At 36.6% G+C, this 17,623-nt stretch overlaps 1 protein-coding gene across 3 annotated transcripts in view; it reads right to left on the bottom strand.

The window, feature by feature from the left end:
• Nucleotides 1–564: 564 nt before the first annotated feature.
• Nucleotides 565–17,623, bottom strand: part of LOC107100697 (E3 ubiquitin-protein ligase RNF220-like) — a 35,908-nt gene continuing 18,849 nt past the window's right edge. The window contains exons 3-16 of one of the 3 annotated variants that reach the window (XM_015399279.1): nt 14,809–14,935; nt 13,872–13,914; nt 12,889–12,981; nt 10,496–10,538; nt 10,112–10,201; nt 6,355–6,398; nt 5,967–6,048; nt 5,548–5,644; nt 4,546–4,605; nt 4,381–4,439; nt 4,197–4,281; nt 3,347–3,455; nt 1,213–1,287; nt 565–1,133 (exon numbers count right to left, since the gene is read on the bottom strand). In XM_015399279.1, the coding sequence (XP_015254765.1) occupies nt 1,062–1,133; nt 1,213–1,287; nt 3,347–3,455; nt 4,197–4,281; nt 4,381–4,439; nt 4,546–4,605; nt 5,548–5,644; nt 5,967–6,048; nt 6,355–6,398; nt 10,112–10,201; nt 10,496–10,538; nt 12,889–12,981; nt 13,872–13,914; nt 14,809–14,935 (1,079 nt within the window). In that variant the 3' untranslated portion in view covers nt 565–1,061. The remainder of the gene's footprint in view (nt 1,134–1,212; nt 1,288–3,346; nt 3,456–4,196; nt 4,282–4,380; nt 4,440–4,545; nt 4,606–5,547; nt 5,645–5,966; nt 6,049–6,354; nt 6,399–10,111; nt 10,202–10,495; nt 10,539–12,888; nt 12,982–13,871; nt 13,915–14,808; nt 14,936–17,623) is intronic. The other 2 variants (XM_015399285.1, XM_015399294.1) reach the window with 2 other exon arrangements.

Here is a 17,623-nt window from a genome sequence, read left to right as displayed (position 1 = left end):
TCTTAAAAAAAGCTTAATTTTTTTTTTTTTCACAAGCAGCTCTCATGCTATATCTAAACACTTCCAAGGCACAGTTGAAACAACCTATATATGAGTCCCAGTGAAAAAAAAAGATGCACTTGAAAACTTTTTTGAGGTTTAAGCAAAACAAGTCACGCTTGAAGCCATGAACTAACAATCTTGTCCTATCATTCCTATAAGGAATGATAGGACAAGATAGGACAGAGAAAATTTTGTTGAGAAAATCTTTTGGCGTTTACTCACCACTCGAAAGCTTAGGTGTTAAGCTACGATTGGTCTTTCACCACAAAGGCTCAAAATAGCAAAGGTTTAATGTTCCTCTCCTCCAGATGAGCTGCATTAGGCTCTGTCCAGCTAATCCTGAATGACCCACTTCTTAAAGGACAACCACACCCAATCCAGTCATCCTAACAAGAGGTTACTAACAAAGATTAGAAAACCTGCCTTCCTTCACATCCACTATCCATATGTTTACGAGACAAAATATGTTTTGAACCCAAAATAACTGTTAGACAATTTAATGTGATATTGTTGATTAAAAAAAGTACGTTTAATAAATTGGTAAAGAGAAAAGCAAAGATGAAAAAGACAAAATGTGACAGATCCTTATGAGATTACAGTGAATATTTAAAAACTAAATTATCACAAATAAGAAAGGAACTAAGCAAAGACATTAGTCTGTACAGAAGATGCAACCTGCTGTTGTGCTAGTCAACATCATATACACATAGCACTTAATACATACCAACACAAAACTTTGTACATGTGCTTTCAGTTAAATTCATATTTTTTTCCCATAAAACAGACAAAAGATGGAAAAAAGAAAATAAAACGTATTTCCCAAAAGCATTTCCAGTGCTGGAGCTCTGAATCAGTGCAGCACAAAGGTCGACACTTGCCCAAGTTGGAGGATGTTAGAGGATAAGAGTAGTTCATTTAAAAACAGCAGCCTGTGAAGATGAATGTTAGACGTACAGGACAGACCAGCTGTCCAACAGTGCCTTCTCTGATTGGCTGAAACTGAGACAGTTTCCTATGAGCTACAGATACACCCGCCTCAGGTCTCCAGGTGATGTTATGGTATTGCACTGAGGACACAACTTCTTTGCCCCCTGAAAACAGAAAGAAATCTTCAGTCCACACATGTTCTTTTTTCTGTCAAAGTGAGCAGACATGAGTCAGAGGATTTACCAACGTCCGCAGCCAGCACTCCTCACAGTGGACATGCCAGCACTGGATGGAGGTGAGCGGTGTTGTGTATGTGTCCTGCAGAAACAGACAGAAACACACAGCTGTAGTTTGAAAAGTCACCACTAGATGTCCATGTGAATCTATTTAACAAGAGTTTTACTACATTAACCAGCAGAAAATTTAATATTTCTGCTTTTTAACTAAGAGAAATAAAATAAAAATTTGAATCTAAAAAAAAAAAAGCATAATTTCTTTTTAAAACTGGTATTAAGGCTCAAAATTCCCGGTAGACTGAATATACTTTTTATTTTCTGTCTAAGGAAAAACAAGAATTATTAAACCAAATATTTTTTATATTAGTAGGTAAACCAATAATTAGGTGAAGAAGGTGGAGAAGTATTTAGGAACTATGAGCTTGGAAATTACCGAATAAACCCATGTAATTGTTTGCTGCTCTTTTTATATAACAGGAGGGGATCATTTTAAACAGTCTTATTGTGGTACAATTGTTTAGTGTATGTGCTCGTAGGTTTTTCCTCCATGTGCACATTTGGGATCCCACATTTTTATACAGGTTTTTATATGTTGGCTCATTAATGACATGTCATATTTCATGACGTTTCATGACGTTTTCATTCATTATGCCAGTCAATGGTAAAAAAAAAACAAAAAACAAAAAAACGCTAAACAAACGGAAAAAAAGGTTTTCTACCAAGAAGTGATGTAAAATTTTAGAAAAACATGACAAAGAGATACTATTGTTGAAAACCGCCAGAGAATTACAATGAACCCACATTTTCTTGTATTCTCTCTATTGAACTTAGCATCCTGATCCTAGCCACTTAATTTTTAAGTTTATGAATTGTGGGCATTATGGACAATGAAGAACATTCTTGGTGGACAAATATAACAAAACAAAGTGGAGTTTCTATGCTTTAAATGTAAATCCCTCTATAGCCTTCCAGGTATTGCATCCAATCAGTTCTTTGCATCACAGTACTGCATACACTAATACTGTAATGATTATGATTGGATTTTTTTATCTGCAAACAAACAGCACTAAATGTAATATAAATAAAAGAATGTGTGAGTCTAAGTTAGGTGCAACATTTTTAACCTGGTGAGAGTAAGAGCTTTGGTCTTTCAGTGCAAATGTTAGAAAACGATAAGGTCCAGGGCCTGTTTTAATGAAACACAAGAAAAAAACACTGCATTACTGAAATTTTGAAATTTAAGTTTATTATTGATTCATTGTCCCATCATAAATTTAGATTTATTGTTTTCTCAAATAAATTCATCAGCTGCGAGAAAAACAAAATGAAACAAATGAAAAAAAGCAAAAAACAAATCCTTATAGAACATATACTGAAAGCAGAAAAACATCAGATCAGATATTTGAAATATAAAGCCTAAAATCTACTGAGCCAAATCATAAAATCATGACAGCTTTAGAAAAAGAAAAAAAGAACGAATTAAATATTGATTTTCTGAGTATTGTTTTAGTTTCACTATTTAACAGTTTATTTGATTTCATTCAAAAGTTGTGCCTAAAATGCTATTTTAATCAAATGTGTTTCTGTTAATTAATACTAACACAAGTGTTTATGTGTTTGACTTATATTGATATAAAAATTCTGAGCCAGACTTCAGATACAGATGTAAAAACAGCAGTTAAAGTATAGTTATAGTTAAAAATAAAAAACATTTAATAAAAGTCACTATTCTTGGTTTGTCACATACTTTTTTTTTATAATTTTGGGGGATTTGTAAGAGTGTTTTTTTATGAGACGTTTTTTAGAATTTTCATATTATTTATTTTCTTTGTGTTAAACAAACAGTGAATGGAAATGAAAAACTTCCCTATTAGGCTATATGATTTTTTGAGATAACAAAATATGCCATCGATAAACTCACAGATTTTATGAAAAGCAAAATAAAATCTACACCAGCAGATGAAAGTTGCATATATAATTGAATATAAAGTCATATTTATAGCCCAGTAAACAGTCGTGACTATTAATACAAATTTAGAGCCATAAACAGGGGTCCCTGCAGGGATACAGGGGGTTTGCATTGCTGCACTCCCTTCTCTCTGGGTCTCTGCTCTATTGGTTTAATTTGCCATCATACTCACCATGCAGATGAGGCATTTAAATCTGTCTCCTTTAGACAGCTGCTTCTCCAAATCCCGGATCCGTGCTTTAAGCGCTTCCAGCGTTGTCGGCGTGGAGTCCTCTGAAAGCCTGCTTGCACACACACATACACACGCAAAGCTGAGCGCTCGGTAACAGAGCGAAAGGTGCGTGAGTTACCCTGACACTGGAGAGTCATTTATAAAATTGAAGACAGATTAAATTATTCGCTGGCCAACATGGACACTGAGCATGAAATTTAGCGGCAATCACATTGCCAGCATTGGGTGTCTCATTTATCATAGGAAGGAGACAGGGGCTGTGGAGGGAGGGGGTTGTCCACACACAAACAGACACAATTACAGGATAGACTGTATGTGCAAACAGACTGTACAGAAGGGACACAATGCATTAAGTGTGATGAAACATGTGTACATGCTTGCATGGCCTGGTAGGACCTTGATGGATGAGATCATCATATTGATACAGTGGTGTATATCATTCTGCTGGGAGCTGAGGGCAGGAAGGTAGTCTGATCTAATGGAGAGCCAAGATGTCAAAATACCGGCTATGGTTACAGCTGCTCCTCTCTGATTGGCTTCCTCACACCTAAAAATGTTTATCACTGTTCTGGTTCTCTGTGCATTCTGGGAAAAATGGCACCACCAGCATCAGCTCCCATGTGAACATAAAGCATCTGAGTCCTCTAGGATGACTTTGACATAAACCATTAAACCAAACAACCTTCTGGGTTCTACACGAGTAAAACTTAATATTTTGAGCTGTGTTGAAAAGCAGGATTATCTGACAGCAATTTCTATTAACAAAGTGACACTGAAATGTCCAACTTACGGCTCTATCTCTGTGTTTCTGCAGGTTCTGGGAAGACCGGCTATACTGGGGTCCTGCTTCTCCCCGCTACTTGTAGAAGGACTCCCTGAGTAAATAAAAAGTATGAAATATCAAGCACTTTGTTTAAACACAATTTTAAACTTGTTTGGAACTAAATAACGAATCTCCACTTAGGACAACTCACCATCATTTGACCATTTGGAAAAGTCGAGCTTCAGTCTGGAATCAGCCAACATGCTGCTGCTGAGACACAAGCAGTATTAGAAATATAATCACATTTCAGTTCAACAGTTCAAAGAGTAAAAGTAGTTATTTAATCTGAGTGGGCAACTATAGGAAAGATACATACTTTCCTGCTTTCTCTTTTGAGCTTTCTGCTGAGCAGGGGATTACATCCAGTTCACTATATCTGCAAACCACGGTCAGGAAGAAAATACATCCAAAAAAAGCAACATATTTACACACAAAAAAATGACGTTGTGTTGATGTTGTTTTGTTGGAATTATTTTTTTAACCAAAAACTCTAAATTAATAATTTTATCTGACTGAAGTACTTTTTCATTTTTGCGTTATTTGAAATACTGGTGTGAATTTATAATTTTCTTTAATGGGATGGTATGTAAACTTTGAAAGGCAACTGTATATCATCTAATAGCAGTTTAACATGTATAATTTTTACACAAAAATGTTTATACTGCTGGAATAAATTTGACTGGACATTAAAGTATGAGTGCTTAGGTAATAAAAGCAAACGCTCTTACCTCTCCTCCTAATAAACTCCTGATTAAAGGTGACAGGTTGGAATTATTTTCCAACACAACAGGATCTTTGGGTAAAACTGTGCTCTCATTGAGATTTGAAATAAATAAAACAGGTTAAACATGTCTTCTACACTTGTATCTGATCTGGAGGAATATGCACAGTTATGAAGTCCTTCCTGTTTCCTTTCTATTTCTTATAAATCAGACTGTTGCAGTTTTAATGCATTTTCTTACAAACAGACCAAAAACATCCTTTACATGTAAAGAACCACATAGATCTGTGTTAGGTTTGGATATTGTGCATGGGTCTTACATATGTAATTGGTAATACTTCCAGGGCAAAGAAGATGTATGCTGCTGAACATCCTCCAGTAAAAGGGGACACATCTTTCTGTGCGGTTTGATCTTATTGAAAGTCAGGTATGAGCAGTCAGTTGATCATTTAATGCTGATAGATGATAAAAAGTTTCAAAGAAAGTCTGGCTAATTGCATCAGGTTGCTGACTTTGCAGTGATCATTTCGATCTCAGATCACTCTATAACCAGATATTTAGTAGTTTTTAATATTTACATTCAGCGTGAAAGGATACTGCGCCCTGCCGTACTCCAGAGTATCGTCCCCATCAACGTCCAGGTCTGCATCGCTGTCCCGACACTCCTTAGAAGTCGTACTTACTAGCGTTGCACCTGATGAAAGTATTTTGTAAGTAAACTTGTACAAAAATGTTTATCAGCTGCACGAGGTTGCTTTCTATGAGCTATTTATCTTATGTCACAATTGGAGAAAAAATGCAATGTTTTGTAGCTAAACTTTCTGCCTGTCGGTTTGCAGAACACAGCTTTCCTCCCTGCTAAAAGAAACTATCTAGAGCCTTTGGGGCAAACTTTCCATGCCATAATCTGGTTTGAAAAGTTCAGTGGTTCTTCAATTGTCTCTCAGTCACATCACTTATCCTCCACTAAATCAGATCTTACACACACAGCCACGCAGGCACAGGTTCACGCTTACCTTTAAAACCTACAGCTGCCATCTGTGTCCTTCTCCTCTCATTCCACTCGTCCTCTGCAGGCACCAAGTCTGCTGATCCCTCCTGGAACATGCACAAGAACAAGGCTTCACCCTCTGCATGAATACCCACATATGTCCCCAGATAGCCAAGGGCAACGTATCTGCATCTGTGTTTTTATAGCTGGTGGTGTTTTCACATGGATACACAGCAGACTGACGATGATCCTGATGTCATGTGAACAAAGCCGCTCAACAGTGTTTGTGCATTCAGCCCCTTGACATTGTCTTAACCCAATATCAGCAGACGACATGTTAAGTTTACCATTATGACATTATAGGGAAATAAATAGCTTTGTCTGCATTGAATGCCAAGTAAAAAAAAAAATACCTGTCCTTCCTCAGGTTTTCTCCTCTTCAGCTTCCCAATTTTGACTAAACATAGAGAGAAGAAAGATGATGAAATTGAGATTTTAGAAATATGAATAAGTAAAACAAGAGTAAAATTATCAACTATCTTTTAGTTGAAATAAGAAAATCTTACTTCAAAATCTACATTAATGTTTGAATGTAACTAAAACAGAATAAATTAGATTACACTAGTGAACAAACTACTAGTTGTTTTTTTAACTACATGCAACACATGATAATGATATGTGATTAATTTACTAATATATTGAACATTTAAAAAAAGTTCCACTCAGTATAATAATTATCTGAGCTTTCTTTTTAATATAGATGGATATACACAACCTATTCATCATGATGTGCAAATGTAATAGATTTAGCTTTAACGTTATTATTTGGGTTTAATTTTTAGGGTAATAAAAAACTGAAAATGAGGTAAACTCAGAAAAAAATACAACTGTCAACCAACCCTTGCAGCTCTGACATGAAAACTCATTAACGATAGTTATAGCTGCTATAACACATTTTATTGTCAAATTTAAAAAAAAAACAATGCAAATAACCTTCAGTGAGATAGTAGGACTACCCATCACTACTCAAGATTAGAGTTCTTGAAATATAGTTCACCTGATCTGTTTTTAAACATTATTAAGTGTATTATTAGGCTATTATAGCGGTCCATAAAGCCATCCATAGTTTCCAGGACCTCACCATCACAGCCCATCCTCCATACTTCAAAGTGGCTTTTAGTTTGGGCTACTATGTTAAGCTTCAATCTCAACGCTAATTCTGACACTTTGCATTGAAAAAGCTTTCTGGATGGGAAGCGAAACGTTTTCAAACTAGGAAACCAAGTCCAGTGGATTTTTTTTTTACTTTCTTTGGAATTACTATGACCTGGATGACTGAGAATCTTCATACGCATTTTCCACATTTTCCACATTTCTAACTTTTGTGTTTGTTGCTGAAAACCAATCTAATTTGACCACAGCAAACAGTTTCAGGTAAAATTTTGAGGACTTTCTTTTTATATTCCTAAAGGAAAGGCATAAAAAAGCATCTCCCTCCCATGGGTCCCAAATAACTACTTGGCAAGTAGTCTGCAGGTAATATTTGTTAGAAAGTAGGAAGTGTCGGTGACTCTGATATGCCACTATTTGCAAAAAGCAAACTTGGTAGATTTATCTCTTCCTCTCTTTCCAGCCTCCTTACTGCTTGTGCCGTCTAACTATACTGGCCTCCTTATTCACCATTCTTTGTTTTACCTGTTTCTCTTGAATGGGAAGTCTTTTTATATTTCCCATCTTGAATAAGGACTAAGAGAAGTCGGATCTGTCTCATGTACAATTTTTTATCACCACAGAAAAAAGCAGGGCTGCAATAAATAGGTGCCTTAGTTACCGTTATTTTATAGGACTTTTGTAAGGTACCAATCATGATAACACCAGTAGAACAGAAAATAAGTTAAATCTGAGGTTATTTTCTGCAATGCAGTCGCAGCTTTTATATATCTCAAAGTTTAAAGTCACACTGTAACCCTAAGCATCAAAATACTGATTTATTTTAAGGGTTACTTTGATGTTTCATTTAAAATGTCAATAAAGATTTTACCTACCTTATAATAATAATATTCATTATTTATGTATCTATCAACCTTTATCACAGTAATAGAGGAAATAGAATGTACACAAATTAATGGGCTTTGATATCAAAACACTTTAAAACCTGCATTTTTAGTTAAACATGTTTTTGTTTCCAACCCTTAAAGATTGATTTTCACATGATTTTAATGTAACGGAATCATCAATAACATGAAGAGTTAAAAGACATGATGGGGTTCTAACAGCTATTTGGCTGGTCTGAGGAGAGATGCTGGGTACAACTTTAAAATATAGCCGACCACAGTTTGTACCTTAATGAAAGTGACTCAGATGAGCTGCATAATGCATTCAGATGTAAGAGCAGGCCCCTTTCTGTCATCTCTGTGGACACTTTCCCCACTAAGAATATTAAAGTTAACAAGGCGGAACATCAACAGCACCTCCTCTACCGCTACGACCTAACTCTCTGCTGAACGCATGAGGGGACATTAAGTTTTAGAGCCCTCTAATTCGAGGTGGATGACAGTGTGCCTCAGTTAGATGGGGATCCGGGGCATGGCTGTGACCCAAGCGCCGCCATCCCGGCACACATAATGAGGGTTAAAGAGATGGTCATAGATGAGGAAGAGCTCATCAAACAAAGAGAGAGTGAAACTGATTAATCAACAGAGCAGCACCTCCTCCCCAGTCCTTTCTTTTTCCTCTCTGACGTGTATTTAGGAGCTCATTATGCTGTCGGTTATAAAGCCCAGTAAAGACTAACAGACCTTGACAGCAGCAGTGTTAGGATTCAGCTAACAGCCACAGCATCTCCATAGAAAATGTTAGCAAAAATATCATGGAAGTTATTGTCAGAATGCTGAATTAATCTAATTTGAATAACATTACAGACTTAGAAACAGGCTTTTTCAGGAGAATACCTGTAATATATTAATAAATGGAAATATTTAAATACATTGTAATAGTGATCCTCTGTCTTATCTGACAGATTCAGATAAGTCTGCAGCTTTTTTGAACTAAAGAGTGTGTTTTGCTCTAACTATGCTTAATGAAAACTTTGTTAAAGCAACAAAGGTTACCTGAGTTCTAGAAAAAGTCTGTTTTTTTTTTACCAATGACTATAAACAAACATTTACAAAAAAAACTATGAAATGCTATTTGTGAAAAATGACTTAAATTATAGTTTACAACCTAACTATACTAGAAAAAAAAAGATCTAAAATAGATCTAAAAATGTAACCTTAAGCAGAGTGTCATATGTTAATTCAAACAAAAAAATTGAAATCTGCATAATTTTGTGAATAGATACTTAGAAATATGTGTTGGTTTTGTTGCCATACATTGATAATGTAAATTAATTGCTATGAAAAAAGCCAAGACAAAAGATTTCTCAATTCTAAAGATGCTATCACCAGAGCTACTATCAGAGTGTTTACTTTTGTTTTTGTTGCTTTTATTTGATAATTTCAGTTCTTTACAATTAGAAAATGCAATGTAAAAAAAAGGGCAATTCTCTGTTTCAAAAATGTCGTATGCCATAAACAGCGCTGTCATTTCAGGGGACAATTTACATAAGCTGAAGGTGTTCTTAATGATCTAATATCCCAGCATTGAATAGATACCAGAGCAATAAATCTTACTTTTGTATATATCAGGTATAGTTCAGTGTTACTAAAAGGCATTTTGAACGCAGTGATCAGCTGTAAAGGCTTTACAAAGGGTGTGAGAGGAGTTTGAAATTGAGAAGGAAAAAAAAAATGAGGTGACTTTGGATTGGCCTTTTATAGGAAAAGAAATTAATCTTATCGTTCTCTTAACTTTTCACTCTTAACTCTTAACTATCTCTCTTAACTTAACAAATTATATCAGCATACAGATATACTACAATTTTCTATGTAATAATATACCATTTTCTTTTCTTTTCCTAAAATTCTTTCCTAAAACTTTTATAAGCTTAGCTTCAATGATTATCCAAACTATCATTATTTACCAATCGATATCTTTAACAATATAGTTTGATCAAAACATCTCCTTTTTACATGTTTTAATATTTAGTCAGTGTAAAAGCACATTTAATCTAACATCGAAGAAGGTTGCTGATTGGATAGGGGAGAAAAAGTGCTTCTCTGTGCTTCTTACCAGCTTGTATGCAGTCTAGATGGGCTCCTGCGCTGTGTGGGCGTAATGGGGTGGATTTGACGTAGCACCTGCACCAGCAGAGGTCGTCGACTGTTAACATATCAGAGGTCAAAGTTGGAAAGGTTAATAGCACCTCTGCTCGTGTGGGCGCTAGGCCAGTGGAGAATTAGTTGGAAAAAAAGGGGAAATATCTGCACTACTTATGAGGGAGGGCTTTAAAAAAGTGACACATGGCTAAATGTCTGTGTGTGAACAAAGGAAACTGATTAATGGAGTCTTTTAAATTAGAAGCCACTTAACACCGTAGGCTTTAAACACTGGACTGTGTTGGGTACAAAATGACCCTCCAGCAGTGAAACAATAAGACCACTTTGAATTACTTACCATTTAGTCGTGTATGTCTGTTGGCTCGCACTCTGAGAAACGTCTGCAACAAAGAACACAAGATGTATTGAGATCAAAAACACTTTGTAATTTATCTCAATAAGTCAGACTCAACATGACAATCTAGGTTTTTAAACATTCATGCAGAAATTTCTACCTAAACTCTTTAAGATACTGTCAATTGTATTTGTTATATAGTCATCCAAGCCCTTTTCATCTATACCAATAATCATATCAACTGAGTCTATGTGGTGCTGTTAGATTTAGAGCAACATCTTGTAACTTCTAGCGGCAAAGAGGGACTTTATCTGTAACTTTCAGGCTTAGCTCTGCTAAAAGCAACTGTCACAAAACTAGAACCTCAGTTCAGCAGATTGAGAAGTCAAGGAGTTACTTAAAGACAAGGCCACATTAACCCTTCTGGATTGAAACTTTTATGAAAGAACCAAAGAAGGAGCATCAATAGCACCAACTGCTGTCGATTGACTTAAAAAAATAATTAAATATATCTCAAATTCAGCATAAGTTACACATTGCTGCTTTAAGCGACATGTTGAATGTTAATGCTGTCACACATTGACGATTTAGGCAGCGCATTCCAACGTCCCAGAATCTTCTAAAACAATGTTATGCACTGAACTTTCTATGTATTTTTTCAATTTTCAAGGTATAGAGTATTCATATGAGAACATAACTTTTGCGCAACGACAGCCTAACTTATGAATAAGGCACAGCAGCGTAATGCCCATGCAATGTCACAAGCAATTGTCCTGAGGGGGGCAGCAATGTGCCTGGAGGCGCCCTGTCTGCATAAAAAGAACATGAAGACAATTTCTCTAAACTTTGCAGTCATGGTATTCACCTAGCTGCTGTTTATCACCCGCCAAAAAAAAAAAGAAAGAAAGCAGATTCAGCATCATGTCTGCTAAGAAGTTTGTTGATCGTGGCCATGGGCGTGAACACAGGGAGGGTCCATCACTCACGCTCACCCTACAACTGGACCAGAGTCAAATTGATGAGATCATGCTTATGTTGGAGGACAGCTAATATGTATTCCCATCTCAGCCTTGCTGGATCATCCATCCCTTGTGAAATGTCTGAAGTCTGGAGGAGAATTGACGGTTTCCTGCTGTGAACCCCCTTTTATATCAAAACGCTGCCAATTCCCCATTATACAGCAGCAGTAGGTTAGAAACACATTCAGCGGTCGTCCGGAACACTTAAAAAACTTTGATTGAATGATTATGCGTTGGAGATAAGTTATTGATAAGTTACGCATAAGTTATACACAAGTTACTCATAGTTTTTGGATAAGCTAGACACCACGACTTATGAGTAAGTTATGCTTAACATGTATCAACTATCACACAGCTTACCTGTAACTTATGCCCCATGGATGAGCATACTTGCCTTATGTTGATGTGTGCCAGCGTGCTTCAGCACGCTCATAAGTTATAGAAAAGTTACCCAGAACCTATCCAACGTACGCCAGCGTTTTGGCCAAATTTTCGTATGTCAGCATAGCTGGCTAAATCGTCATGGTGTGACAGCTCCTTAAGCAATGTTAAGTCATGTACTATGACTAAAAAAAGCACCAAAACCATTTGTTCATGTACAGATAAAACGTTGTACACCAAGCATATAGTGTTTACTCAGTCCTTTTTTAACTGAAAATAAAATTGCACCAAGTGGAATCAGCAGACAAAATCTTTGTTCTAAACAGTCGTCATCCACTGGCAGCTTTAGCAGTCACTGCATTGAGAATCAACATTTATATTCTATTCAGAGCGTTACTCGTGTCTTATCCCTCTTGGCATCTGCTTTTTTTTTTTTTTTTTTGCACTTTTTCTGATCTTTGATCTTTCCTAGTTTTTTCCACATCTCCACCTCTGCTCAGTCTTTTTTAGTCTATCAATGTCATATAGGTTGACTTGATTATACTTTCCCTCCTCACCTTGACAAAGTTCTCCAAATATATTTGATTGTAAGGAAAAGACACCCAAAAATTTTTTCTGTCACAATTAGTTCAGGTGGAAATTAATTAGAAGGTCCCACAGCAAGATATTCCTCTCAGTGTGTGCATGCATTGTCAGTGATCTTAGCTTAGCCAGATCACTTCATGCATTTTTTTGTAATATATTTTAAAAATAAATGTAAAATGTGAGAGCTAAAAATGTTTACAGCACTGATTTAGATAGCTGTCTTGAAAGCCGAGCATCATTAAGAGAAGTGATAATTTTTCCTAGAAAACAGTATTGATAATGGGGCTGTCATCTTTATTTTGTGCTTTTAAAAAAAAGAGAAAATAGTTCAAAACATAGGAACAACATAGTGGATACATTAAATAAAAAATAATAACTTCACATGAATTGTGGTTTATTTTGAAACAGTACCTGGTATCGGTCTGAGTGGGGTTCCTCAGAAGGCCGAGAGGGTGAAGTGGGAGAGCCTCCTTCACGCTTGATGTGCAGAGAGAAGGAAAGAGACTGATATAGGAGAGGAGAGGCAATACAGGGTTAAAATAAAGAAAACTCAAGCAAAATGAGAGAAAACTGTTGTTCTACCAGCAGCAAGTAAAATCAGAACACATTAACTCAATCGCAATAGTGCTGCTCCCAGTCACATCACACACTGTATTACTTTGCATAAATGCTAACTTCTCAAAACATTTATTAAAGCAGAGCCTATAACACTACTATAACACTGGAAAGAGCCCATATGTATGCCAGAAGTGCATAAACTTAAATACCCTTTAACCATTTAATTTGTTTTTGTAATTGTCTTTTTTTTTATATAAAATATGTAAAACTGTATTTAAAGAACATCAAAAAGGTATCATCTTTTAAGATTAGAGATTTTCCTTTTTTACAGAAAAGACTATATGTGATATTAATCTTGACATCTTTGAAGTTTTCATGGTAATTTACCATTTTTAAAAGTCAGATTTTTGGGGTTCTTTTCTAGAAAATTTGTTAAATGAATCAAAAAATGTTTCAGCAAAAATGTGCTCTTCCTTTTTTTTCTTTCATCTACAATGGTCCTAACACTCTGTGATGATGTTGTTTCCCTTTTCCCTTCATAATTAACCACGGCTTGGCCATCTGGGGCCAAGAAATTGATGCTCGATACTCATTCCCTAAGGTGGTCAAAAAATGTTCTGTTATAATCTGAAACCTTGTGAGCCTCCTTCCCCAGTAAGCTTCATTATAGGCCAAATTAAATCAAATCTGCAAATATTTAGAAAGCAGGAATATAGCTTAAAGAAGATCCTCCACAAGTCATTCCAGGAATCCTTTTTACTATCAAAACAAAAGGCAGATATGCCAGAATGTACAGGTGGCATCAGGTTTTATAAAGAGATCACATCTCTGCTGACCTTTGGTGTCCTTATGAGATGGTCATGCTGCAATCCAGGGAGGCTTAAGGAGACAGAAAAAACATTAAAGCTTACATTTTCACATGACAATAAAAAGACAATAAAAATTTGTTTAGCTTGACATACTGTATATAAACACAATAGTGATTTTTCCTAAATCCAGCATCAGTCTGGAATTGCAGTCTTTGTAAAAATTCATTTTAATCTTTTACATTTCATGTCTGCCACACACCACAGATACTGAGCCTTTACGTTCATACACTGTTGCTCTTTCTTACACACATACAGAGTGTCCCCGTGGGCAAAGTTCAATTTGAAACCATTACTGTCCATGGAGCGGTCGTTAAGCAGATTTGGAGTGTAATGTCTTTATTGGAGGAATCATTCTTCTGGTTTAAGCAGCAGGTAATGTGTGCGTCTAAATTTGAATTTTACACACCAAGCACCTCTGCATGTGTGTGCAAGCGTCAGTGTGTGTGTAGAGGCTCAAAGCAGCCATTAGAAGGACATTATCCTCCTGCTGTATGAGTTGTCGCCCGGAGGCCCGAAGGGCTGTGATATGAAATATGTGAGGAACAATGAGGCAGCTTGTAAACACTGCACACAGGTGACAAAGACGATGGGAGATACCACCGGGGAAGAATAAAGGAAGAGAGGCCGCTAGATACAAAATGTGTCAACATGAGTTATCTCATGGGAGCTAAGCAGAACAGAGAGACGGTGATGCTAAACAGACAGAGGAATGAAAAAATGATAAATAGAAAAAAGTGAAAGCTTGAAGGGAAATATAGAAGGAGGAAAGGATGTGATCAGCAATATGGTTAGCATGTATGGGGGGGAAAAGGCTCTCATGTTAAAGTTAAAGAGAAAAAAGAACAAATTCTAATAAATATGCATTTTTATTTGTTTACAGTTTACTTAAATTACAGTGCAATACCTGATTTGTAGCTGGGAAAGTTTGGACAGCTCTTGCTCCATGTGATCCTGCAGCTCTCCTGGTCGCAGTACAGCCTGGCAGACCGGACACACTGGGGCCTGAGTGTCATATAGACTTTTCACCTTACCTAAGGAGACAGACAAGCTCCAGTTCAAAAACAGGATTATTGTTTTATGTCATTCAAGTTTTCAGATTTAAACAAACTAAGAAGTCAGGATTACTATTTGTAAAAGAAACTGCCAAATTTATCCCTGCAAAGATATATTTATCACTGCTGCACTTAAAAACATAGAAATGTCTTGAGAACAGTATTGAACGAAATTTCATTTTGTATACACCCTGTGTGTACATAATGACAATAAGGTTTGTCTAAGTCTAAGTCATATTGTTTACATTAATTTAGTTTACATGATCAAAATACGTTCCTCAGATTTGCTTGTAACGCAAGTGAATCTGCTGGGAAGGTTTCAAAATGATTACAATTGTTTTCTAAGATTTAATTTTTTAAGTTTAAATACAAAAGCAAAACACAAGGAATAATACATTGATTACACTTTCAGGAGTTGGATATTTGGATGATGACAAGCAAGCTGTTCAAACAAATATATTGCCTTGCAAAACCATTCATTCCCCTTATACTTTTCACATTATAATAGAAAAAAATACATACCTGTTTTATTTTTTAAACAAATTTCTTTCACTGGATTTTATAGATTTTTTAATGTGATAGACAAACACAAATCAGTGAGTAACTGAGAAGCAAAATAAAAAATGCTGTGATCTTAATTTTTACAAATGCAATCCAATAATAAAGCATCCCAGCGATGACATTTGTGGTTTTAACATGAAAAAGTATGAAAAGGTTAATGGATTAAAAAAATGTCTGCCATGCTCTTTAAGTGAGGTAGAAATAAATGATGTGTGTAAGAAATTTACATTGATATCCACTGTTATTAGCTTATTTAAAACCTTCTGTAGCTGAAGCCAGACCTGAAGGAGCTTAGTGTTCCTTCTCTCACTTTAGGTGAAAGTAAAACCAGGTTAAACACACACAAATACAACATCATGGCACCCTGCTGTCAGCATTTTGACATTATAGGCTGTCAGTAGGAACATTACCCAGGAGGGCTGCTGGGTCCATTGGGCCCAACTGATGGATTACTGCCATAAGCAGGCAGCTGGGAGCCTCAAAAGCTCCACTATATCAAGATTTTACCTAGTAGATGAGGTGATTTACTCCTGAAATCCATCTGTCATAAGGAGAGAGCCAGTAGGCACCATACACCTAATTCCCTATCTTCACAAGTTATGAAAGAATGAGAGATTTATTCAGGCAATCAAACATAACGTTTTACTTCAAATCAAGGAGGAAAAAACAGCATCCAAAAAACAGAAAACAAATGGTTTGTCTCAAACCCCAGTGGAGCATCAGTTGAGCAATGAAGATCCCATAACAATCAACCAAATAGGACCAAATGGCCTCTAAATAAAACATGCGATGGAAAATAGAAATTTGAGTCAGGTGTCCTTGGAGGTGTGACAGGTTTTTCACCGATCACCAACATCACCACCTTCTCTCCCAATCCTCACTTGCCTTTTTTGCATCCCCTCCTGGAAGCCTAAATGACTTTTCCCGACATGCATTGAACGTTCCCGGGCTTTATGCGCTCTGCCGCCTGGAACACGCAGGCATCAGTAAACAATGAAATCTGTGTGCTGAAATTGAATTTATAACCACATTACCTACACAGATAACGTCTCTAAATGGCGCCGCGATAAGAGCAATGGGATTTGATTTTGAGGTGTTTTATTGCTGCCCTTTTTGGATAAGCCTACCCCTCTTTTTCTCTTCCACAGCCTCTCCCCACCAATGCCCCATCTATCTGTCACCTCACAGACATCAGCTTTAATGTTGTGGGGGCCAGAGTGTTTGTGGTTTGGATGCAGAGATGAATGTGTTTGTGTGTGTACATACTTTTCCGTTCTAGATGCTTGTAAGCACCAGTTGTTGGTTCACGACTACCTTTTTACGCGTCTCCACCCCTTCGCTGCCCTTGGCCCCTACCCACATAAAACCTGTCGGTATTAGTCAACCTCAGCCCCTCTTCAGCCTGGGGGGTCTGAGACACAACAACAGGGGCTGTAAAACCTGCCTGCGAGGCTTGTTAACCGCTCCCTCACTACGGCAACTGGCTCAGATGGATTGGCCCGCTCTCTCTGGGATGTGCTGAGTTGGACTGGCCCATCTCCAAATGGATTCACTGTCTCTGTGCCTGATTGTTCACTTTTTCCTCTCTTTGTGTCTAGCCAGTTCAAGACCTTGTTTCCTGACTGTCTAGGATTTTTGTCCAGTTGCTGCTTTCCCCCACAAACCCCATGAGAGGAGATTTTTTTTTCTGATTCAAAGTAGGTTTTGCACCTGTAACAAAATGTCTCAACTGGGGTTTTCTAATTCAAGTTCATTCAGAATTTTGTAGATTTTCCAACTAGTTAATAACAGCATACTTGTGAAATACATTCACAACTTTGATACAGAGGTGAAGTCTCAAGCTGCAAATGCAAAGTATCAAGATCTTGATTAAAGGATATTTGTTTACTGGTAAATAGATTAGTTGCTCAAAGCAATCATAATTATTCCCGGAGGTAGTATGACTGATTGCAAACCTGCAGTTAATACTTTGTTCAATCCTTTTCCAAAGAGGGAAGCATTCTTTCTTCTCATACGATTTGTTAAATTGAAAAAAAACAAAAACATAAGGGCTTTTCATAATCTCCTATATCTTCCAGTAAATCATATTTTGATATGTGTTTGTTT

This window comes from Cyprinodon variegatus, unplaced genomic scaffold, assembly GCF_000732505.1.
Source record: "Cyprinodon variegatus isolate N-32 unplaced genomic scaffold, C_variegatus-1.0 Scaffold30, whole genome shotgun sequence".
NCBI lineage: Eukaryota > Metazoa > Chordata > Actinopteri > Cyprinodontiformes > Cyprinodontidae > Cyprinodon > Cyprinodon variegatus.
Note: the sequence above shows the minus strand (reverse complement) of the source record. Positions and strands in the feature narration are given on the sequence as shown.